The sequence below is a fragment of the Aspergillus puulaauensis genome, chromosome 5, assembly GCF_016861865.1.
Source record: "Aspergillus puulaauensis MK2 DNA, chromosome 5, nearly complete sequence".
NCBI classification, from domain to species: domain Eukaryota; kingdom Fungi; phylum Ascomycota; class Eurotiomycetes; order Eurotiales; family Aspergillaceae; genus Aspergillus; species Aspergillus puulaauensis.
Genome location: NC_054861.1, coordinates 4,172,383 through 4,195,413, shown reverse-complemented (window position 1 = coordinate 4,195,413; position 23,031 = coordinate 4,172,383). Strand labels below are relative to the sequence as shown.

Genomic DNA, 23,031 nt, shown 5'->3' with positions numbered 1-23,031 from the left:
CAGTTTAAAGCTACCTTCTTTGAATTCTAGAATCAGCAACCATGAGAGCAGTCGATCTCGATGAGCCCATCCAACATGGTGGAGACATCAGTGTCAGGACGAACGGGTCCAGCCACCCAGCCAGCAATGGAGCCGCCCATCACCAGCAGGAACCCTATCCGTATCCTCCTCCGATGCCAATTGCAATCTGCGGCATGTCATGCCGACTCCCCGGGGGTATAGAGTCCCCCCAGCAGCTCTGGGACTTCCTGCTAAGCAAAGGCGATGCCCGCTCCCGAGTCCCCCCCTCGCGTTATAACATCGACGCCTTCTACTCCGCAGCAGACCGGCCAGGCACGATCAAGACCCAATACGGGTACTTCCTAGATCGCGATCTAGCCTCGTTTGACGGCTCGCTATTCAGCATATCTCCGATGGAGCTTGCACGGTGCGATCCCCAGCAGCGTCTGTTGCTCGAGGTCGCACGGGAATGCATCGAGGACGCGGGCGAGACGGACTGGAAGGGGCGGCGCATCGGCGTGTACGTGGGGAGCTTCGGTGAGGACTGGAACGAGATTCTCGATCATGATGAGCAGCAGTATGGGGTGTACCGGCTTGCGGGCTCCGGGGACTTTGCTCTCTCAAACCGCGTCTCGTACGAGATGGATCTGCGAGGGCCCAGGTACGTTCTAACCCAGAGTGACAACCAAAAGGGCAAAGGCTGACAAACTAACTCGACTGCAGTATGACTATCCGAACTGCATGCTCATCGTCCCTGGTCAGTCTCCACGAAGCGTGTCTCGCCCTCGCGCGCGGTGACTGCGAGTCAGCGATTGTTGCGGGTTCGAGCTTGATAATGACGCCAGCAATGACGATCAAGCTCTCTGAACAAGGTGTTTTGTCTCCGGACGGATCCTGCAAGACATTCTCATCGGATGCCAATGGGTATGGGCGCGGGGAAGCCGTCAATGGCCTTTTCATCAAGCCTCTGGCAGATGCCCTCAGAGACGGCAACCCCGTCCGAGCTGTGATCCGAGCAGCGGCCACAAACCACGACGGCAAGACGCCTGGAATGGCTTATCCGAGCTTGGAAGCACAGGAGGCACTCATTAGACATGCTTACAGGCTTGCCGGGATTTCAGACCCGTCGGACACGGCGTTTGTTGAATGCCATGGCACCGGGACACTGGTCGGTGACCCTGTCGAAACCAATGCCGTAGCCAGGGTGTTTGGCAATCCAAGAGGGACGTATATTGGCTCTGTGAAGCCTAATCTCGGCCATTCAGAGGGCGCATCCGGCCTCACCTCCGTCATCAAAGCCGTCCTGGCACTGGAGCATCGCACAATCCCCCCGAATATCAAATTGGGAGTGCCGAATCCGAAGATCCCATTCGAGTCCGCGAGGCTGGCGGTTCCTGTAGACCCAACACCGTGGCCGTCGGACGTATCGGTGGAACGAGTGTCTGTTAACTCGTTCGGAATCGGTGGGAATAACGCCCATGTTATATTGGACTCAGCAGCCAGCCACGGTGCAGCTCCCTCTCTGGAAGAATCCGGCGACACACCACAGTTACTTGTCTACTCAGCTGGTTCCTCTGATTCCCTTGGTCAGACTATAGATGAGCACGCTGCATATCTGAGCCAGTACCCCGAGCGTATTGAAGACCTAGCTTTCACTCTGGCTAATCGACGCCAACACCTCTCCCACCGGGGCTTCGTCGTCTCCAGCAGGGAGAAACCCGGCACGCCATCACGATCCACGCAGAGACAGGGTACCGTCCCCTCCAGCGTAGTCATGGTTTTCACCGGCCAAGGTGCCCAGTGGCCGCAAATGGGCCGGGCTCTCTTTAGGTCCAACAGGACTTTCAGAGCGTCTATCGAGAACCTGGACAAGCATCTGAAAAGCCTTGGAGAGAATGGCCCTGGCTGGACCATCGAGGCAGAGCTGCGCAAGCCTGCCAGACGTAGCAGACTCGACGCTGCAGAGCTGTCACAGCCGCTCTGTACGGCCCTCCAGATTGCCCTCGTCGACAGCCTAGCTTGCATCGGTGTTACTCCCGACGCAGTTGTCGGCCACTCTAGTGGCGAGATCGCCGCGGCGTACGCAGCCGGGGCTCTGACAGGCCCAGAGGCAATAACGGCTGCATACCATCGCGGAATTGTAGCCAATAAGCAATCAAGGGCTGGGGCCATGGCTGCTATTGGCTTGGGTGCGGCGGATGTGCAGGCATTCCTGCTCCCTGGCGCCGGTGTTGCCTGTGAGAATTCACCTCGAAGCGTCACTATATCTGGCGACAGAGATCAGGTCGAGGCTGTTGTTTCTGCCGTTCAAGCATCACGCCCGGGTGTTCTTGCTCGTCTCCTCAAGGTCGACAAGGCATACCACTCGTACCATATGGCCGAGGTGGGCACCGAATACTACCGCCTCGTCGGCCCAAACGTGCGTGGGCGCTCTCCAAGCAAGCCCTTCTTCTCCAGCGTTACAGGCGATCTTCTGGAAGCATCGGACGTGCTCGATGCGAGGTACTGGCAACGCAACCTCGAGTCTCCGGTTCTCTTTGCCAGAGCTGTCTCCCGCATCACGGATCATCCTGTGGGCAAGAGTCCAGTGTTTCTCGAGGTTGGCCCGCATTCTGCTCTGGCTGGCCCCGTTCGCCAGATCCTCGCAGACCGGTCAGTGTCGGCGCCATATGTCTCGACGTTGCTGCGCGGTGGTAACTGCACAGAATCCTTCCTCTCGGCCATTGGAACACTGTTTACCCTGCACATTCCCATCGACTTCGGGGCTATGCATCCGAGTGGAAGCTGCCTGTCTGGATTACCCCGGTACTCCTGGAATCGTCAGAACAGGTATTGGGCTGAGAACCGTGTCGCCCACGACTGGCGCCACCGGCAGTTCCCCAGCCATGACCTGTTGGGCCTGCGTGTCATCGAGAGCCCTGACTTCACACCCGTATGGCGTAATGTATTTCACCTTGACAATGCTCCTTGGGTGCGTGACCATAAGGTCGGCGATGATGTTGTCTTCCCTTTCGCTGCATATGTGGCCATGGCTGGCGAGGCAGTGCGGCAAATCAGCGGCGTCCCGGACGGCTTTACTGTACGCAGCGTGCAGGCCAGCATGGCACTCGTTGTTTCTGAGGGCACGCCCGTGGAGATCGTGACTGCAATGTGGCGTGGTGATTCTGATGGCTCCTGGTGGCGATTCACCATCGGCTCGCACAACGGGGATACGTGGATAGAGCACTGCACAGGCCAGGTGGCAGCTCTCCAATCGTCCCTGGGCCACAGCGCAGACTCTATGCAGACTCTTCCCCGTGGGGTGCCTACGCATAGTTGGTACAATGTTCTCCGACGCGGAGGCCTCGACTTTGGTCCGCGATTCCAGTGCCTCGACGACATCCGGGCATCAACCACTGGGTCTCCAGGTTGGTCTGCCGCAACAATCCACCAGACAGCGGACGACACAGCAGAGCCCTATCATCAGCATCCTGTCGCCATCGACGCTGCTTTACAACTGGCTGTCTGTGCTGCGGCGTACGGAATCGGCCTTAAGCACCGGAACAACGTGGCAACTCGCGTTGGCGAGCTGGCGATTCTTCGCGGTGCTCAGAGCTCCCTTGTTGGCGTTGTGTCCGGATCCTTCACCAAGGATGGCTCTGTTCGTGGCAGTGGTCACTGCATGGCAGGTAACCAGATCGTAATGCGTATGTCCGGCGTAGAGCACACGGTCTTGGAAGCCCCTCGGAGGGAGGACTCGCATGCTGCAGCTCAGGTAACATGGGGATTGCATATCGACCATGCGGATCCAAGGAGCCTGATCAGACCTGCGGGCGAGGCCCGATACCATCTAAACGCACTGAATGAGTTGGCCCAGCTTTGTATTCGGCACTCGTGGACTTCTATATCCAACGTCGAAACACCTGCACCGCTTCTCAAGTACAGATCCTGGATCGAGGGCCAGGCGAGCACCACAGCTTCAGCAGAACAGTTTCTCGCTGGCACTGAACAAAGTCTCTACCAAAGAATACAGCATTGTGTGCATTATCTCATGCAGACCCCAGCGGCCTCTGCGGCTCGTGCTCTCCTCGACGTCAAGGAAGTCCTGGGTGATATATTTGCAGGGCGTGTGGATGCCCTGGATGTAATGAGTGACCGTGATATCGACGGAAGACTGTATGAACTGCTCGACCATTCATTCGACACTGCTCCGTTTCTCGCTGCCCTCGCCCACACTCGACCCAATCTGCGAGTCCTCCAGCTCGGGGCCGGCAAAGGCAGAGCCACACCGAAGATCCTCAAGGCGATAGGGTCGTCGCTGTACAAATACACGTTCTCCGACCTGTCGTCCACCCACTTCAAGGAGGTTAAAGACCATCTCAAAGGCCTAGCCAACCTCGAGTTCTCTGTTCTGGATGTCGGGAAGCCTCTGGACGAGCAGGGGTTCGCGGACGTACAGTATGACCTCGTCATTGCCACGGACCTGGGCCATCTTACCAACGATCTGTCGCGCGGTCTGGAGAATATACATTCGCTGATTTCCCCGGGTGGAAGACTTATACTGCAGGAGCTATCTCCCTCAGCGCATTGGCTCACTTATGCTCTAGGCCTGCTGCCCCAATGGTGGTCGGCGACGCTCTTAGACGAGAGTGAATGGCAGAAGAATCTACAGCAGGTCGGCTTTACGAATGTACAAACGGTCTCCGACGTAGACGACACTGAATCCCAATTCGGTGTGGCTCTGATCGCTCAACCAGGGGAGCATGTTCCCTCGCGGGGAGCCAAGAAGGTGACTCTGCTTGTTCGCAATAAAGAGGCATCAGACAAGTTCAATATAATATCCAAGAAGCTTGAGGGGCAGCAGGTCGCATTCTGCACACTAGATGACAATCCACCAGCCGAGGGCGATATAATCTCCCTGCTAGACCACGATGGCAGTTGCTTCCTCGAGGGTCTCTCATCGGATATCTTTGCTCGCCTCCAGGAGTTCCTGGGGTCTCTAAGCAGCGACGTGGGCATCTTCTGGCTCATCCCTGATGTGTTCAAATATCCACAATACGCACAGACGCAGGGCCTTGCACGAGTAATGCGTTCCGAGCTCGGAATCGACTTTGCTGTCTGTGAAGCTGATGGCTTTGATAACACGGTACTGACTGTGTTTGAGCGGTTCCAAGCCCGCCGTAAAGCCCCTGAAGCAGGGATTTTGCAGCCAGATATGGAATACGCCATCCGTGAAGGTCAGGTCTACGTTCCTCGCATATATCCATTCTCCCTTGTAGAGCACCAAGGCAGATCACAGCTTGAGGAGAACACCATTGCCTTGACCACAGCAAGGCCGGGACTACTGTCAGCTCTGCAGTGGGAGCACCGTCCTCTGCCATCATTGGGGGCTGGAGATGTAGAAATTGAAGTATACTCAGTGGGACTTGATTACCGCGTAAGTCACTGCCTCCGGGCCTCGATGGCGCTATTGCTGATTATAACCGTCAACAGGATATATCCCTGGCCATCGGATCCATAGAGCTCTCCGCCAGCGACGACTTTGGGCTCGGACGCCAGGCAGCAGGTGTCGTTCGTCGGGTTGGCGATGGGGTGGAAAACCTCGAGGTCGGGGACCGCGTTATGGCCCTGGGACAAGGGACTCTCGCATCTTCTACTGTGCAGCCAGCGTCCCAGTGCATCAGAGTTCCGGAGCGACTTGGACTCAACGACGGGGCCCTTGTGCCCATGGCCTTTGTGACGGCAATGTATGCCTTGCGCCATGTCTCTCGTCTCGCGGAAGGCCAGGTATGTTCTCTATACATCCCGTTCCCCCGTCCCAAGTAGCAAGTGCCAGAAGCTGACAGACTCGCCAGTCCGTCCTAGTTCACAGTGCATGCAGCCGCCTTGGGCTTGCTGTAGTGAAGGTCGCACAATTCCTGGGCGCCACCGTCTTTGCAACGGTCGATGATGACGAGCAAGCAGAACGACTCGTGCGAGACTTCCATCTCCCCCCTGGATGTATATTCCAGACATCTATTCCCAACCTTCCAGGCGGGATGCAGGTGGACGTTGTGCTTAACCCACCCCTTGGGCAGCCAGTCTGCGTCGCCGAGTTTGGCATTGTGATTGAAACAGAACGATCAAAGGCCCAGAGAGTGCCTGACATAAACCAAGCATTGCCGGAAAACTGCAGCTATTATTCTGTGGATATCGACCGTATCCAAGCGTGTAAGCCGCAGCTGATCAAGGAGTAAGTCTTCTCTCCTAGTATAAGGTCAGGCAAGACTAACAGTGTAAAGGCTGCTCAGTGATGTTTCAGGCTTATTATCCCAAGACATTCGGCGCAGCGAGTCACCAACGGTTTTTGATGCATCTCATGTGCAGGATGCCTTTGCACACCTACAAAGCGCTCCCGCAAGCGATGTCGTCCTTGAGCTGCATGGGTCCAATGGCCCTGGACTTTCTGCTGAAAACGCCGTCAAACGGCCAGGTGCACCCAAATTTGATTCCCGCGCATCGTATCTTCTGGTCGGTGGGCTCGGTGGTCTCGGGCGCTCCATCTCGATATGGATGGTCGAGCACGGTGCGAGGCACTTGGTCTTCCTGTCGCGCAGTGCTGGTCAGAGATCAGAAGATCAGTCCTTTCTTAACGAGCTCGCCACAATGGGCTGCGACGTCCAGCTGGTCCAGGGCGATGTCTCGGAACCAGAAGTTGTATCCCGCGCTGTCCAGGCGGCTTCAGCCACTGCACCCCTGAAGGGCATCCTGCAGATGTCGATGGTGCTGCGAGACGAAGCATTCTCTAAAATCAGCTGGAATGACTGGCAGGAGTCGACGAAGCCCAAGACCCTCGGAACTTGGAATCTGCACAACGCCACGCTGGCGGCGGGCATCACGCTGGACTTCTTCACGCTGTTTAGTTCCATCTCTGGTGTGATCGGGCAGCCTGGCCAGGCCAGCTATGCGTCTGCAAATGCGTTTCTTGACGCATTCTGCGCTTACCGGCAGGAAGCTGGCCTAGCTGCATCTGTGATTGCCTTTGGCCCTATTGATGGCATCGGCGTTTTCTCCCAGAACGAGACATTGCTTCGCCAGTTGAAGGACAGTGGGTTCTACTGTATCGGGGGCCTGGAAGTCCTGGAGGGTTTGGCAGTTGCCACTGCATCTGCTTCCTCTCCCTCCCAATCTACAGCTCCGGCTGCCTTTCTCCTTGGCTTCGACTCTACGATTCCACTAGACAGCGAGAAGAACCGCCTCATCTGGCGTAGGGATCCACGTATGGCTATCTACCACAACCGCCGGGGTGCCGGGTCTGGAGGAGGATCATCAGGCGGAGTATCCGGTAGCGACCGTCTCAAGGCCTTTGTAGCCGATGCGCGCAGGGAGCCAGGTATGCTGGAAACTCCAGAGACGGTGGAGCTGCTTGCACACGAAATCGGACTCAAAGCGCTGAGTCTGCTGTCCAAGGCCGACGAGGAGCTGAACACATCGCTGAGCCTTGCGGACCTTGGGATGGACTCGCTGGTCGCCATCGAGATGCGGATGTGGTGGAAACAGACTTTCCAGCTGGATATCAGCGTGCTGGAGATGATGGGCAAGGGCTCGGTCGAGGCTCTTGCTAAGCATGCTGCTGCTTCGCTGAAGAAAAGCCTGGAGTAGGCGTATTACATCGGCGGAAATATATATATACTTGTTTATGCTATAAACACTACAATACTTAACAAGATTTATCTTGCTACCCAATAAACATCGCACTCATTAATAATATATATATATTAAAAGTATTCCACGTAGAAATATTCTTCGCCCACTCCGCATCAACCAGTGGTTTCACGGACGTGGACAGATACAGGTTCCAGCTTAATAACTAAGATACTTGAGGCACCCATGTTTAACTCTATACCATTGAGTGCACAGGTGAATGGTCTAGGGAATCTATCCGGATATGACAGCCAGAAATTGCAAGGTTGCTGGGACAATTCAGCCATGTTTGGCTTGCTCAGTGCTCGAAGAGCCGGCCTCGTCTGCGGTCGCCGAACCAGTTCTTTCAGACTGGACAAGATTCTGGTCGATTCGCGCTCTCTCTTCGTCTGTGGCCTCAGTCAGGTTGACCGCAACCTCTTCGCCAAAGTTCTTTGCAATCTCCTCCAGAGTAAGGCGAGCAGTCTCAGGGAAGAAGAAGTAGATGACTATGTCTGTCAGCAGTGGTGACAATAACCCTGGGAAACCAAACTTACTGGGAATAAAGAAGGCAGACCACAGGATAATGACCAGGTAGTACTTCCATCCAGAATTGGCAAACCCAATGGGAGCAGTCTGCAGGAGGATGAGAGTGGCTGGCACTATTAGCTTCGAGATACTTTCAAGATGGTTAGAGCAGGCTTACAGGCAAACTGGCCGAACAGGGAGAAACCCATTCCAATGGGACGGATCTCAGTTGGGAAGATCTCAGACACGTAGAGGTACATGGTGGTGTCGCAGCAGGTGCTGTATCAGGGTTAGCAAACATCGACTGGCTGGGACTGGACACGGCGGCTGCGACTCACCCCTGGAATGCAAGGTACAGGTACATCATGAGGATGCCAACGGCGTTTCCTCCTCTGTTAGAAGTACCGGCGTACTCGGCAGTCATCGCAGCCAGAATCGAGGTGGTGATGATGATACCAACAAAGCCGGTTATGTACATGCCGCGACGAGAGTTGACCTTGTCGTGCAGCCAGGCACCCAGGGGGTTATAAATAAGCCCTGAGAAGCATCAGCGCCCTGAACGTGTAAAGTATGAATTGTGCAGTCCTTACCAGCCGTGGTCAACCAAACGGCACTGAGAAGCAGGGGCATACTGCCCGTCTCGCCGAGTCCTTGATACAATATAACTGCGTAGTTGTTCTGCGCTGGTGTCAGCTCGTTCAAATAGAGTACCAGCACGAAGCACTTACAATAATCAGTGGACCGCCAAATTCGGCTCCCCACTGGGTGAGGAAACCAATGGCCATCCGTTTCCTGTATGATGGCTTCTTCACCACTGCCGTCCACACATTGCCGTATGTTGACAGCCTCTCCGCCTCCAAACGGATCTGTTCCTTCATCTGATAGTATTCCTCCTTGGCGACGAGGTTATCCGGGTCATCAGGAGACTGGCGAAGCTTCTCCAGAGTCACTCTGGCCTCGTCGTCTTTACCCTTGGATATCAGCCAACGGGGTGATCGAGGCAGGAATGGCGAGCCTGCAAGCAGAATGAGGGGAGGCAAGCACTGCAGGCAGAGGGGGAATCTCCATCCGAATGTGCCCAGCTTGCCCTCGGCGTAGTAGCATGCGAATCCAACCCACCCTGCCAGCATATATCCGAAAACGAGGAAGATGGCGTGGTGTCCGACAAGCCAGCCACGACGGAATGCGCTCGACATCTCAGAGAGGTACATGGGACACACGGTGACGAGGAGACCGATGCCTAGACCACAGATAAATCGACCTGCTTGGAACATCCTATACCACAAAAATGTTGTCAGCATCATTCAATGGCATTTCCGTCGCTTAGAACGTACTCGAGCGAGTTGGCGCCGCCCTGAAGCGCACCTCCGAACAAGGAGAAAAACGCGCCCAGCTGGATGTTGGCCCTGCGACCGAAATACTCGCATGCCCACATCAAAAAGAGCGTGCCAACAGCTCCTCCAGCGCTGAAAACGCCATTGGCAGTCGCAATGGTCGGGGTGGTGATAGAGTCATATCCGGCCTCGCCCTCTGCAGGAAGATCGAAGTACGTGTACCAGCCCGGCTGTCCGATGGTGCTGCTGATGATGGACGAGCAGTAGCCGTATGTCTGCATTGTCACATAGTCAGTGCTGCTCAATAAATGGGATCCAGCCAGGGAAGCTACTCACGAGCGATCCAACCGCGACGAAGATGGACACCAGCCTGTTGTAGGTACTGGTCTGCGAGCCAAATCGCCCCATTGTGAGCAGGCAGCTTTTGCTATAAGATATCCAGCTTGAGAAAAACGATATTAAATATTAATGAATACTGATGTGACAAGGTCGCGTCAGCCAAGACAACAACGCATGCAATGGAGCACAGTCTGCAGTTGCAATAAAGCAATTATTGCAGTGTCGACGTGAGAAAATTCCAAGCAGACAGAGACGAATTCGCCGACTGATGTAGGACAAAGTCGCGAACTAGTGGCATTCCACAGAGGCAACGCACACCGAGCCAAAATGCCGAACAGCACAGCCTTCGATTGGCCGTTTCAGCTTGCTTCTCGTTTCACTTTCGGGCCAGAGCATGGCATGGATTCAGGAGAGCTTCCAGACCCCCTTCTGCTCCCTAGTTCCAGTCTAGAGACAGGCCGTTGCATTGCGAGAGACGCATTACTGGCGAGAGTGGGCCAGCACCAGCAGCGAGGGAGAAGCACCAAGATCCACACTCGGAAACTGAACAAGACGCCAGATGTAATTTTAAACAAACAAGCAAAGTTGGCGGTTGGACTTATGGAAGTGGAGGGCTCGCAGGCCGCCATTACGAGCGATCGACGCCGCACAGGCGCAGAGACTGCCCGAGACGGACAGAGACGGACAGATTGGCGGCAATTAATCAGACTAGGACAGGCCCAGAAGAAACTACGGAACCTAAATTGCTGTCAAATTCTGCAGTCGTCAAGCTTTTACTTGTTCGGGGAGGGCTCGCGGGTCCGGGCGATATTCATCTCGGCCGCTGGAACTTCTCTTCCGCTGCCATCGATGATGAGTGAACAATTTGACGATGGACAGGATGTTCAGATCAGCACTCGGGGCAGGTTTCTTCTCCTCTGGCTCTCGTTGCTTGGCTGCATCGTGCCAACGTCTGCTCCACCTATCAGTCTGCCGACATCGATCGACCGTGCCGTGCCCACCCCGATTCCCTATCCAACTGGCCTTGCGCAAGCGAATACTCCGTCGAGACTGGATAGTTGAGTTTGGAAAGGCCGGGATGGCTGCCGGGCTGATTCGTCCACGTCAGAGGCCAACAGTCCCATTGACAGGTTCAACTCCCTTGCAGTGAAGATGGGGTCGACTGGCAGTGATTGGCAGAGATCGTCACGTCTCTGGGCCCTCTTGCAGGCGTCCGTGCTCACTGCTCACTGCTCACTGCTCGGAACTGCTCATGGAGGAGCTCAACTCTCCGTCCTCGGATGGAGTGCAGAGGGCAATTCATGCCCCTCCGCCCCTCTACGCCCGAGTGCAAGGGGCTCGCCTTGTCAGGAACCTCCAATCCGACCATCTGGCTCTTGGAATTCCACTTGCCCACTCCGTACTCTGAGTCCTCCGTAGGTGGTTGATTTAAAGACGAATAGGCCTGCGCCACCGGAGATCCCAACAAGGTATATCGAGCTGCGGCATCCCCTGCGTCATCTGCACCATTCCATCGACATAATTTATTTTCCGTCTATCGGCAGTACAGTTGAGGGAGCATGGCAGCCAAGTCCATTTTTGACACGCCGTACAAGAAGCTCCCCAACCCCAAGCAGGTGTGGATGGGACACCCCGGAAGCCGGGAAGAGGGACTGGGAAAGCTCGCCATCCTCACACCAGAGGTCGTCTCAAATGCGGCGGCATCTGAGATTCGCACTGGCCGTCGAGTCACGATGGGATGGGAGATGACCAAACTGGACTATCCCAATCTCAACCGCCAGCCGTGCCAGCACCAGATCGTCCCACTGTTGGGCGGCATAGCCTTTGACGACATCTACCACATGAATCCCCGTATGTGCTGTCTATAACTTGCCGCGGCTGTATCCCTTGCACTAATGGCTTTTAGAACAGAGCAGCCAATGGGATGGGCTTCGCCATTTCTCCCAGACCGTCCCTGGCCAGAGCGAGCGTGTCTTCTACGGGGGCACAACTAGTGAGGAAATCAACGATCGAAAGAATGACCGAATTGGTCTGCAGCACTGGGCCAAGGAGGGCATCGCAGGTATGCCATTCTCGCCCTGTACGAAATATATCAAGTCCAGTTAATGTGCCCTGTATAGGCCGTGGGGTGTTGATCGACTACGCTGGTTGGGCCGAGAAAAACGGTATTGAGTACAGTACCTTCTCGACTCATCAGGTCCGCCTGTCCGACATCCATGAGATTGCCAGAGAATGCGGCATCACATTCCAGAAGGGCGATATCCTGTTCGTGCGCGTTGGGGTTACCAAGGAATGGGACACCGTCATGACAGACGCTCAGAAGCAAGAATACTCCGACAACAGCAGCCCCTCTCACGCTGGCGTGGAGGCCACTCCTGACGTGCTGCGATGGCTGTGGGATACAGGATTCTGTGCGATCGCCAGTGACGCGATTAGCTGGGAGGTGAGACGACCGTTGATATTCAGTGGCAAAGTCAACCTAACAATCGGCAGGTTTACCCGCCTCAGTCGGAGGTCTTTCTGCACGAATATGTCCTGGCCGGATGGGGGATGCCGATTGGTGAGTGTGCCCTAAAGTGACCTGTCAAGCTGTTGCTCATCATCCTGGATACACCGTAGGCGAGCTTTTCGATCTGGAGGCACTCGCGCAGATGTGCAGCGAGCACCAGCGCTGGAGCTTCTTTGTAGCATCGATTCCACTAAATATGCCAGGGGGGGTCTCATCGCCGCCGAATATCATGGCCATCTTTTGAGGGTCTGCACTCTGCAACATCTCATGTCAGGGATGAGATCGCCACCTGGGAGTTTCTTCTGGCAGCTGCTCCGATTGGCAGTGAATGACGAGCCGCAGACATATCAAATGCATCTGCGACTGTCTTCGACATATAATAAACTCAGTCCCAATCATGACTCGTATGCCAAGTGCCTATTAAGCTTGTCTGCTGTGTATGAGAGTAGCCCTCACCATTAAGCTTTGTATGAGCATTGAGTTGTATCGATTGTGATATCCAGCTTCACCACGCGAGTTTTCTTTCTTCGAAGACTCTCAATAGTCTGCCCCACTGTATCCCTGTCAGTCGAGCCAGATCCCTGCAGCCACTGGGTCAACTTCCTCGTTGCCACCAGCAGCTTCGGCCACATTCCGCCATCGAATCTCCTTGTGAAATCCTCCGCCCATCGTCATCTTGCCACGAGCAGAAACAGGCCACGCCCCATGTTTAACTCCGAGCTATCGCAAGTCGGGCCTGGAGCTCCCGCAGCGTTTCGGATGCGTCGGGCGTTGGCCAATGGCTTTATATGGAGGGCGCCCAGTGGGGGTGGAACGAACCTTGAAGAGTGGAGGAAGAGTGGGCCTCTTTCTGACAGCAGAAGAAAAGAAAATATCGTGGAAGACACCTTGAGGAGTTAGATGCAACCTTGATGTGTTTCAACCTGCAATGCCGCCCTTGACTCACGGTTGCCATTGCAGATATCAACTGATGTGCAGCCGTACGCTGCGATCGTAGCACCCCTCGCAGAAGAGATAGAGATCTGTTCCACAGCTCAGCTCGAATCATTGATAGCTGTGATGGCACAGTATAATGATAGGTCGTCCTCCAGTTCGTCCAGTGGCTGCAAGATCCATGTCCACCACTAGTTGATCACTCGGGCCAATGTTTCCTTTTGTCCGTTGATCGTCGATGTCTGCAGATTCCCAACGGTCCTGTCTCATTCGGCTGATTAGCCCTTGCAGAAGTACTGCCCCATCCCGTCTTCAATGCTTCTTCGCAGTGTGGATGGCCTGTACCTGGCCCTGCATTTGCCGAGCCGTCAAGGTATCAACCCGGTGTCCTCAGGGGTTTTTGCCATTTCCTGTCGAAACCCTAAAGGCACTTGCACCTCCAGCCAGGCCGATGGGCAGGCCGATGGGAAAGTCAATTTCTCCGTTAATTCTGGCCTAAACTCAGGCCGATCCGATCCATCGGTAATGGCACTACCCCCCTTGCTCTGATCTTGCTTCCCTTCCACCTATTTGACCTTCCATGCCCTCACCCTGAATCTTGGTGCGACACCGAATCGTAGACGGTCTCTTCACTCTCCTTTCCAGGCCATGTCCAAGATGGCCGTCATCCACCCCCTGGTCGCGCGTGAGGCTTCTCCGGAACACCATGTGGATAGGTCGATGCAGACATGGAACAACGCCACACAATCGCTCTGCATCATCTTCATGTCTATCTTTTTTGGTCTCCGAGTTTATACCCGTACTTTATTACTGCGGAATTGGGGACAAGAGGACTGTGAGACTCGGTCCTGTCTTTTTCCTGGATCATGAATGCTAACATGGAAGTTTAGGGTGCTGCTTGGCCGCATGGGTAGGGTAGAGCCTGCTCAACGAGATGAACAGTCTAACATTTTTTCCAGTTTCTTGGTGTCTCATATTCTGCAATTGCCTTGGCCAGTGAGCTTTTCCGCTGTTCATTCTACTGACTCAACTAACACTCGTCCAGTGGGCCATTTCGGCGGTGGCGTGCACTGGGGTGATGTCCCTGAGGAACACCATATTCCGTTTCAAAAGGTAACAACTAGCATGCATGAAGACAGAAAAAGCAATCGTTCTTCTAACATCCACCAGCTCACATACGTAACGATGGTCATGTACGGGCCTACCGCGTTTCTCACCAAAATGACCCTGCTGTGGATCATGACCAGGGTGTTCAGTCCGTTCAAGAAATCGGTCATCTTCATATATGTCTTCCTCGTCCTGATGCTCCTCTACTACATCCCCGCCGTCATCGTCAAGATTCGCATCTGTATGCCAATCGCGAAGTTCTGGGAGCAAGACCTGCCCGGATCCTGCCTTGACCAAAATGCCATCATCATGGCCGACGCCGTCGTCAGCGTCGTCAGCGACCTGATCGTTCTAATCGTGCCTCTTCCCCTGACAATGCGACTGCAACTACCGCACAAGAAGAAGATGAGAGTGATGGGCATGCTAGGAGCGGGAGGTCTTGCTTGTGCCTCGAGTGTCATTCGTCTGATTCTTATCAAGGAGACGGGCAATTCAAAGGATGCCACCATTGCTTTCATGCGCGTCAACATGTTTGGGTATGTCCTAGCCAGGTGTACTGACGTCGGCCCCAAACTGACTGAATTTACAGAAACGCCGAGATTGCCATTGGGGTTATCTGTGCATGTCTGCCCGCACTGTCGGCGTTGATCACACAGAAATACAACGAATACAGCAGCGGGAGATACAACAGCCACAACTCAGAGTACCACCTCAGCAAAGTGCGGAACCCGACCAAGAGCAGTCGTGTCGAACGCAGCAACAACATGAGTGCTGTGGAACACGAGTCAGACAAGGACATCCTGATGACGAACGTGCAAGCCATGCCCCGGATCGAGACCACCATCCAGGGCGACTACAACCGACGCGGTCAACAGCAGCAGGGTATCATGAGGACGGTGGATGTGTCGACGTCGGTGGCCTCGCGCGACTCATAAAGACGAGCAGGATATTGGTAAGCTCAGCGGGTCTGGTTTGAAGTTTTACTGTACACGCAGGTTATGGTTATGTAAAATAGATACTCTTTCATCTCGGTGCTCAATGCAATCTCTGAACATTCTTTCTTGGCTCCCTGATTATCTGCACTGACTCGAAGATCAGCCTAGCAAGCGCAATCGGAGCCTTCCCAGGTCATCTTCCCACCGCAAACAATTTGGAGGAGGTCAGTGGAGGTCAGGCTTGTAGAACTTTCAGTGGCCAGGTCCGAATCCTACTGGTTTGGCCCCTTTGGCTTACTCCCAGTGGGCTCATCTTATATGGTCAACCACGTCGTTATTGGCCTGCCGCATCTTATCTGATTTACCTATGGCTCTCTAATTGGAGCAGCAGATGTAAGCCAATCGAGCCGTGATCTAATCTGATCTAGCTGAGATCCTCCAGTTCGTATCCACGATGGCGCTGGAGGACACCGCCACGAGAGATGGCTGTCCGAGACCGGAGTCAAGCGTTGGATTTAAGGCTATAAATAGAGGGTCCTCGATGCTTCAAAGTGTCTCAATTGCCCATCGAGTCTTTGATTTATCTCATCCTCGACATCCCTCCAGCTCTCGCTACCACAGCTACCATGAAGCTTCTCGGTCTTATCCTGATTGCTGCAGTTGCCTCAGTCCAGGCATGCAGTGAAATTGCGTTCTCCGTCCCAAACAGCCTGCCTGTTTCCCTTATTCCATGCTGACCAGAATAATTCAGAGGGGAGCGGCTGTGCCCTGGAGGCGTGTTGTAGCGGCTCCTCCTGTGCGGCTGCGCCTGGACACCCTGACCAGCTCATTTGCATGTAACGAGTAATATAACAGTTGCAATGGCCGATGCATGTTTGGCCAACCCGTCTACAATGATTATGTCTGTGTATAAACCTCGAGTCAACGCTCCTTTGCGGAATTCAAGTGCTCCAACCCGGATGGGTCCATAAACAAACGAGATATCATTTCAAAGCAGCCACTACCCACAGGCAAAACATACTGCGATACAAGAATGAAGAAGTTACTTATGCAGAAATTTGTAAGACTCTTCGGCCTGTTGATAATCCCAACTTTGCACAGTACTCAACCGTCCAAGCTGTATAAAACTCAGTGTCCCTGTCCATGAGGCTTTAGAGTGTTCCAAAATCTCCAGCGTGTCTTCTCTGCGTATTCTCTCTTCTGCCAGTCATTGATTGTTGCTGGATAGAACTCGATCTGATCGAGCAACGCCTGGTCATGCGCGACAATCACCCACACATTGTCAGCTGAATCAAGGACTTGCAGTTTCTCAATCGAATCATAAGCCTGAGATATGTCCACCGCATTCATCTCCGGCATTCCGAATAGCGGTTGCGATGGACATGCTAGTAGCCGCTCCATAATGGTTCCAGGGCAGAGGGGCTGTTGAAGACACTCTGGTATCTGTTCCGCTGATAGCGGTCGATATACGGTCGGTCGGAATTGTCCGATGAAATGGCATGTATCGCCGGCCATCAAAACGAAGCTGTTAGAAGACCACTGTCCATCAACAGTGACGTGAGCAAGGGCAGCAAGGTGGCCGACTGTGTGGCCCGGCGAATCCAATAAGTAGAAGCTGCCATCGCCAAAGTAATCGAGGGCTTTAAACGGACCTACGTCCAGAGACGAAGAATCAAAAGAGACCTCCTGCAGTTCCCGGTCATTCCATGCGGTCTCCCAAAGCGACGACTCCGGGTTGCTTGGAAAGGCGTGTGCGTAGTGCTTCTTGAACCCTGGTCCGACAACGAGCTTCGTACTCAGAGGAAAGGCAGTCATATCGCCGACATGGTCAAAGTGATGATGACTCCAAATGACGGCCTCGATATCGGACAAAGATGTACCTCCTTCTTGCAACACTTCGCTGACGTTTTTCGCGGCCTCCACTTGCCATCCTACTTGTTCAAGGAACCCAAGCGTGGCTGGGGGCAGGTTGCACCAGTCCTTGCGCAGACCAAGATCAAAGAGCATTTTACGGCCGGACGGATGCGCAATAACAAACGAGTATGAAGGCATGTCCAGAGTCAGAGAGTAGAGTCCATCAGGGGGCGCCAGGGGGTGGTGGGCAGGGATAGTCATGCGTGTGCTACATGATCAGTATATAACTGGCACAACTGCAGCTTGGATGGTACCTTACGTGTTAATAACACTGACATCGACCGCTGTCGAGCCACTGGGCAGTATAAGTGACTCCATGGCGTTCAGTATTCGTGTATAAGGACGGTGGCTGAAGTGGTTGAGAGCTGCACCCCGCATGGAGCCTGCTCGTATTCAGCTGTGTCTAGGTTGGATTTGTGGCCTCTAATGTCATATTCACTTTAACATAATGTACAGATAGAATAATATATACAAAACTACATTTTCATCGACATATAGTAGTGTTCAGTCTAAACACCTTTTTGACGGCGCAGAATGGCCTGCAACTCTGGCCGCTTCACTGGTTTGATCAGGAACGTGTCGATGCCTGAAGAGAAGGCCTCCTTCTGGGCACTGGTGCTGTCAAGCCCGGTCAAAGCAGCAATCACGGTGCGTGGTGATGCCTTCTGCTCGGACTTGCTCATCTTGGCCCGATGCTCTTTTTCAATGCGGCGGATCTGTCGAGACGCTTCAAACCCATCCATAACAGGCATTGATATGTCTAGAATGGTCAGTGAATAGGTCGTTCACATTCAGGAAGGAGGAAACAAAACATACCAATGATGACAAACTGATACTTTCCGGGATCGGCCTTGTACGCTTCAACCGCCTCTGCACCGTTGTGGGCTGCCATATAAGGATGATTGTCCTTCTCGGTGTACGCACACAGCAGCTGCAGGTTAAGGTCATTGTCATCCACAAGCAGGACGGATGGTTCAGGCGTCTCCTGCTGCCGTTTGGCATCCCTCGAGCCTCGGTGAGATTCATCGCCCATGGTGTCAGCCGTTGGGCGTTTGCTGATCTTCAGTCGATTACTGGGAGGCTCACTGGGCTCAGCATCCAGTGGCAGATGGGAAGAATCAGGCATTTCTACCCAGTGAGTTCGCTCGTCAGGGGTGATACCGCTGGACCGCTGCTCCGTCTGTCGTTTCATGCATATATCCAGAGCACCCGCCAGCTTCCGGGGCCCGCATGGTTGACTGATGAACTCAAAGTAGAACGTCTCGCTTCTGTTCTTCGCTGCAACGAACATGCTGTGCGCTTCCTCCGGCGACTGGCAGATCACTACAACAGGCGAGAAGCGTCCATTGCGGTCGACCAGACGCTGGCTTAGACCAAACAAGTCTCTTCCTTCGGTGTCTTCGCAGTTGAGCTCCGTCTGAACCGCCAGGTAGAAGTCGAACCTTTCATCCTCACCACGTTCAGATGTATTGGCAACCTCGAGGCCAAACCAGTCGCGGCACAGGCGTTCCAGGGAGGAGTAAAGAGACGTATCTCGACTCGATTGCAGGTTCGCGCCGAACCCAAGGAACCCAATGGTCTTGTCCTGGGTGTAGCTCTGCAGGGACTTGAAAACGGCACTGGATGAGGAGTCATCGGATTTATCCGATGAGAGAGGAAGCGGCGTGCGTACTGTGAGTGTCGTCCCGACATTCTGCGTGGATTCAATTTCGATCGAGCCACCAAGGAACCCAACGGCCTGTCGAACAATGCTCAAACCAAGCCCACTTCCAGAGGCAAGAGGGTCTTCCTGCGAGAACGCGGTGAAGAGGCCCTCCTGGAGATACTTCGGCCCAATGCCCTTTCCGCTGTCTTTCACAGTCAGGGTGACTTCAAATTCTGCGTCTTTGTCGTGCGAGTCCGAGGACGAAGGCTCCGGATGTATCTGCTTGGAGCTCAATCCGAGATAGATAAACCCGGATTTGGTGTACTTGAGCGCGTTGCCAAAGATGTTCATCAGTATCCGACGCCAGGCACCCGCATGCGTATAGAAGGTCCATTCGGTATCGGGCTGGATGTCGAATATGATGGTGACCTGGCTCGCACGAGCTCCAACTGGATCGAATTTGCTCGTTGGGCCTCCCCACCGCGACGACGACGTGATCATGGCTGGTGGCGGTGCCTGAGGGTGATTGTAGAAGCTGTAGCCAGCAAAGACACACTCGATGACCTCTTCCAGAACGGAGTCCAGCTTCACATCCCCAAATGAAAGGTGCTCTCCGCGGCCCTTACTTTGCAAGCCATCTGGACCTTTCGGAGTCCCAGGCGTGGGCCTTCGCTTTCTGCCCTGCTTCTTCCCTGAGCCCGCTGACCTCCGTTGATACTTGTCGATGAAAGTAAGATCGAGGAGGTTGTTGATGGTGTCAAGGAGAGTGCGGCCACAGGATTCAATGGTATGAACCATACCATGTTGCAGGGCATTCATGGCAGTATCACTCAGGATATCAGAAGTCCCAAGAATGCCATGCAGTGGATTACGCAGCTCATGAGTGATACTGCTGACCAGGTTGGTCTTTGCCTTCTCTGCTATCTCTACATCCAGCCGCCGGATCTCCGCCATGATGCTATTTGTAAAGGCAGAGATATAGGTGATCTCGTCCTCGAAGGTGAAGACGTGCCCTGGGTCGTTTGTCCAGATCAGAGTGCCAGCGAACCACCGGTTCTTGTCGGAGTCCCAAATCGGCAGCAGGAGAATATTCCTGGCACCGGCGAAGATACTGATCAGGCTATGGGCGTCTTGCTGGAACGTTGGCTTACGTCGCCGTCTGCTGGGCGCGCGCTTCTTGTGGCTATGATGGTCAGGCCTAACTCGGCTCGTCGGTGAACCCTCGCTGTCTTCTGAAACAGAGCCGCTGTTGTTGTAAGAGAAGATCTTGCCCCGGGGGTATCGACGTATAAGCGAACTGAACAGGGGCTCCGGCACGACAATTGCTTGACCAGCGTCTGCCTCGGGGTCAATACTCGACTCCCTCGAGCTCGAAAATCCCAGGCACTCGGACACGCGCGTACTGTCCGACTCTGCATCTGTATTACTATCCTGGGATGCCCCCGACGAATCAGTACTCTCGTCGTCATCACTGTGCTTGGGTTCCTTTAGGGCAGGGCCAGACACTCTACGAGCAGTCCGTCGGACGAGATTCCCGAATCGCTCACTATCGGCATTGAGGAATAGGACGCCCTCTGCCCCGATAGACTCTCTGATCAGATTAGCCGCGCGTGAGAAGGTTCGCTTAATGCCGTCCGAGAGGGTGTGGTCCTGCAGGCTTTCGCCGGCGGCCACGCTTCGCACCGTCTTGTTCTCTGTCTCGATCCGGGGCGTTGTGATATTCGTCTTCTTTGCAGGTCGTTCGCGTACGGGGAGACGTTTCTCGCCCTCTCCGCTACCAAAGTGCTGCAGGTCCTGCTGCTTAATGTTCAGTTGGCCCTCTCTTGGCGACCCAGACTCCTGTGAGGCAGCATACTGTGCATCTGCTTGTTGCCAGGAGTCCCGAAGCGTAGACCTCCCCTCGACAAAGCTCCCAAGTCCCACCATCTTCCGCTCGGCCTGGACGTTTCTCAACGCCGAGTACTCCATTTCCAGATGTTTCATCACTGCGGCTGCCATGTTCTTCATGAACTCCAGCTCGTTCTGATTCGGGGCAGTTGCTCTTGGTCTGCTGTCGAGTACACTGTATGCCCCAATTGTAAACCCCCGCGGGCTGACGATGGGCACTGCTGCGTAGAAGTGTATATCTGATATAGCCTCGATCAGGTTGCCAGCGCTGAATCTTTCGTGCTTGCTCGTATCCATAACCACAAAGGCGTCCACGCTACGAAGCTCGTCATGTTCGGCGGTTTCCCGAGATGGCAGCCCTTCAACATGGTGGCAGATTCCTTTTTCCTTGGGGAGGACGCAGCATCCAAGCCGTAAACTATCTTTCTCGTCTCGAAATCCGCCACCAACCAAGTCCAGCGTGGGGGTCGCCTCCGCCACTACGTGCTGGTGGGTGCGGTCGAAAAGGGAGATCAACGCTCGCTCGGTCCCGAGACGGATGGCGCCGAGCTGAGCGAAGGAGGTCAATGCAGCATCTTGCGATGCTTCAGGGACGAAGGTGCTCTGGCTGCCAGGATCTGAGGGGACGTAGTAAGACTGGGAGTGGTCGGGGGGGATGTACCTGGACACGCCACACAAATTAGCAGCAGTCGATCTTCAGACTGGGGGATGAACATGCTTGTGGAATTCCTTCTCCTGGGCCAGTCGGTAATTTGCGGCTGGATTCATCGTGACAAAGCTGACTGCGAGATGTGGCCGGAATCTCCTCGTGTTCTTTATAGATCAGGGCCCAGTCCGGGTATGACATCACCGGCCGCAGTGACGTAGGTCGCCCTCGCATCGTCATTGGAATGGCAAAGATAAAGTTGGAACTAGGCCAGCCTTATATTTATAGTTATTGTCTGCTTATATTACACAAATACCTGCTCTACGGACACCATTCCCCGTGCTGCGCTGTCATTGCTCCCCGCGCCACTCCCTGCCACATTCACGCTGGCCATCGAGCCATTGACACCATGTTTCTTGTTCAATGCCACAGTTCCGTCGTTGCGGTGCTCTGGGGGGTCAGGCAACTCCCTGTCGTGCGACTGCCGACTACAGTGGCAACTAGACCAAACCAGCCGCACGAGAGGCATCAGGTTTGGCAGGCAAGCGCAGATAATGGCCACTGCGCATTCGATAACAGACCAGATTGTCGATGGCGCGATTGTTCCTATATCCAACAAGTTAGTCGAGGCACCTTTGTTGAGTGGGTGGTTGGGCTCGCATACCGGGCACATTCTCGGGCGAGTACAGGAACAGGAGCGTAAATCGATAGATGCTCACGCCGATTACGCTGGATATCTCGGTTAGGGACGACATCAGCAGGACCAGGTATAACTCACAATGCACCCAGTAGGAAGATACCACAGATAGAAAGTCGGTACAGTACCCTCCCGGCAAGGTTCCAACAGACATGCACGGGCAACACGAGGATGGCGATATCTGTCAGGATATTTGGTATCGCTACACAAATAAATCCCACGCGCAGATCAATACAATGCCCTTCTTTGTCGGAATCCCAGGCCTTGGACACCGGCGTGCATTGAAAGGTTGCCGCCGGTACAAAGGCCAGCGCCCATGCCACCACGATACCGCCGCATATTCGTGCGCCCACCCGGAAGAAACGCGATACGTCTGTAAAGATGCGCCGGTACATGAACAGGATCGAGAGCTTGATGAGCAGCAGGTCGATCACATAAAATATTTCAAAGACGTAGAGTAGCTACATCTCATGATCAGCGTCCACTTCAAGTGCAACGACTGCGGATAACTCACTTGTTTCACCATCAGCTCATCATGCGCAGAGAGATCAGGACCGGTATCACGGCCCATCCCATGACGGATCACTGGTCGGGTGGGTGAGCAGCCAATCTCCGTAGTTTATACGTCCAAACTTACTGGCAAATACAATTCCTGATAGCGCACAAAGCACAGCCCGTATCGAACCCTCGTTAGAACATCCTGACTCGCTGTTTGCTGCTAACTTACCAGGCTGGCAATGAGAAGATAGTCATCTGTCCCGAGACCGACCCTGCGTAGGCGACGGGCAACGAACCGCAGGATAGTGAAGGTCCACGCGAGCACAAGGACCGTTATGGTACCGGCCTCCAGTTGGCCGGGCGTGACCTTGACTGCCATCGCTTGGGGATCACATCTGGCAGCAAATATGACTGCGCC

At 54.3% G+C, this 23,031-nt stretch overlaps 8 protein-coding genes across 8 annotated transcripts; 4 read left to right on the top strand and 4 right to left on the bottom strand.

Moving 5' to 3' along the window:
• Nucleotides 1-41: 41 nt before the first annotated feature.
• APUU_51647A (reducing polyketide synthase sphB) lies at nt 42-7,620 on the top strand (the record flags this gene model as incomplete). Its single annotated transcript, XM_041706778.1, has 5 exons — nt 42-661; nt 724-5,416; nt 5,473-5,766; nt 5,835-6,211; nt 6,261-7,620. 5 exons carry the CDS (start codon nt 42-44, stop codon nt 7,618-7,620), a joined length of 7,344 nt encoding a protein of 2,447 aa, XP_041559130.1.
• Nucleotides 7,621-7,941: 321 nt separating this feature from the next.
• APUU_51646S (putative MFS sugar transporter) lies at nt 7,942-9,911 on the bottom strand (the record flags this gene model as incomplete). The annotated part of the gene is made up of 8 exons (XM_041706777.1): nt 7,942-8,150; nt 8,199-8,297; nt 8,348-8,448; nt 8,508-8,706; nt 8,760-8,847; nt 8,898-9,444; nt 9,504-9,778; nt 9,840-9,911. 8 exons carry the CDS (start codon nt 9,909-9,911, stop codon nt 7,942-7,944), a joined length of 1,590 nt encoding a protein of 529 aa, XP_041559129.1.
• Nucleotides 9,912-10,169: 258 nt separating this feature from the next.
• Nucleotides 10,170-10,904, top strand: APUU_51645A (uncharacterized protein; the record flags this gene model as incomplete). The annotated part of the gene is made up of 2 exons (XM_041706776.1): nt 10,170-10,403; nt 10,428-10,904. The coding sequence occupies 2 exons, from the start codon at nt 10,170-10,172 to the stop codon at nt 10,902-10,904; spliced, it is 711 nt and encodes a 236-aa protein (XP_041559128.1).
• A 497-nt stretch (nt 10,905-11,401) lies between these two features.
• Nucleotides 11,402-12,595, top strand: APUU_51644A (uncharacterized protein; the record flags this gene model as incomplete). The annotated part of the gene is made up of 5 exons (XM_041706775.1): nt 11,402-11,693; nt 11,749-11,904; nt 11,963-12,285; nt 12,336-12,402; nt 12,462-12,595. 5 exons carry the CDS (start codon nt 11,402-11,404, stop codon nt 12,593-12,595), a joined length of 972 nt encoding a protein of 323 aa, XP_041559127.1.
• A 1,337-nt stretch (nt 12,596-13,932) lies between these two features.
• Nucleotides 13,933-15,326, top strand: APUU_51643A (uncharacterized protein; the record flags this gene model as incomplete). The annotated part of the gene is made up of 6 exons (XM_041706774.1): nt 13,933-14,119; nt 14,175-14,194; nt 14,244-14,280; nt 14,330-14,397; nt 14,455-14,927; nt 14,981-15,326. The coding sequence occupies 6 exons, from the start codon at nt 13,933-13,935 to the stop codon at nt 15,324-15,326; spliced, it is 1,131 nt and encodes a 376-aa protein (XP_041559126.1).
• Nucleotides 15,327-16,454: 1,128 nt separating this feature from the next.
• APUU_51642S (MBL fold metallo-hydrolase) lies at nt 16,455-17,558 on the bottom strand (the record flags this gene model as incomplete). Its single annotated transcript, XM_041706772.1, has 2 exons — nt 16,455-17,448; nt 17,500-17,558. 2 exons carry the CDS (start codon nt 17,556-17,558, stop codon nt 16,455-16,457), a joined length of 1,053 nt encoding a protein of 350 aa, XP_041559125.1.
• A 191-nt stretch (nt 17,559-17,749) lies between these two features.
• On the bottom strand, nt 17,750-21,069 carry APUU_51641S (hybrid sensor histidine kinase/response regulator; the record flags this gene model as incomplete). Its single annotated transcript, XM_041706771.1, has 2 exons — nt 17,750-18,000; nt 18,057-21,069. 2 exons carry the CDS (start codon nt 21,067-21,069, stop codon nt 17,750-17,752), a joined length of 3,264 nt encoding a protein of 1,087 aa, XP_041559124.1.
• Nucleotides 21,070-21,722: 653 nt separating this feature from the next.
• APUU_51640S (uncharacterized protein) lies at nt 21,723-22,992 on the bottom strand (the record flags this gene model as incomplete). Its single annotated transcript, XM_041706770.1, has 6 exons — nt 21,723-22,024; nt 22,083-22,147; nt 22,197-22,576; nt 22,630-22,700; nt 22,753-22,767; nt 22,839-22,992. 6 exons carry the CDS (start codon nt 22,990-22,992, stop codon nt 21,723-21,725), a joined length of 987 nt encoding a protein of 328 aa, XP_041559123.1.
• Nucleotides 22,993-23,031: the final 39 nt, after the last annotated feature.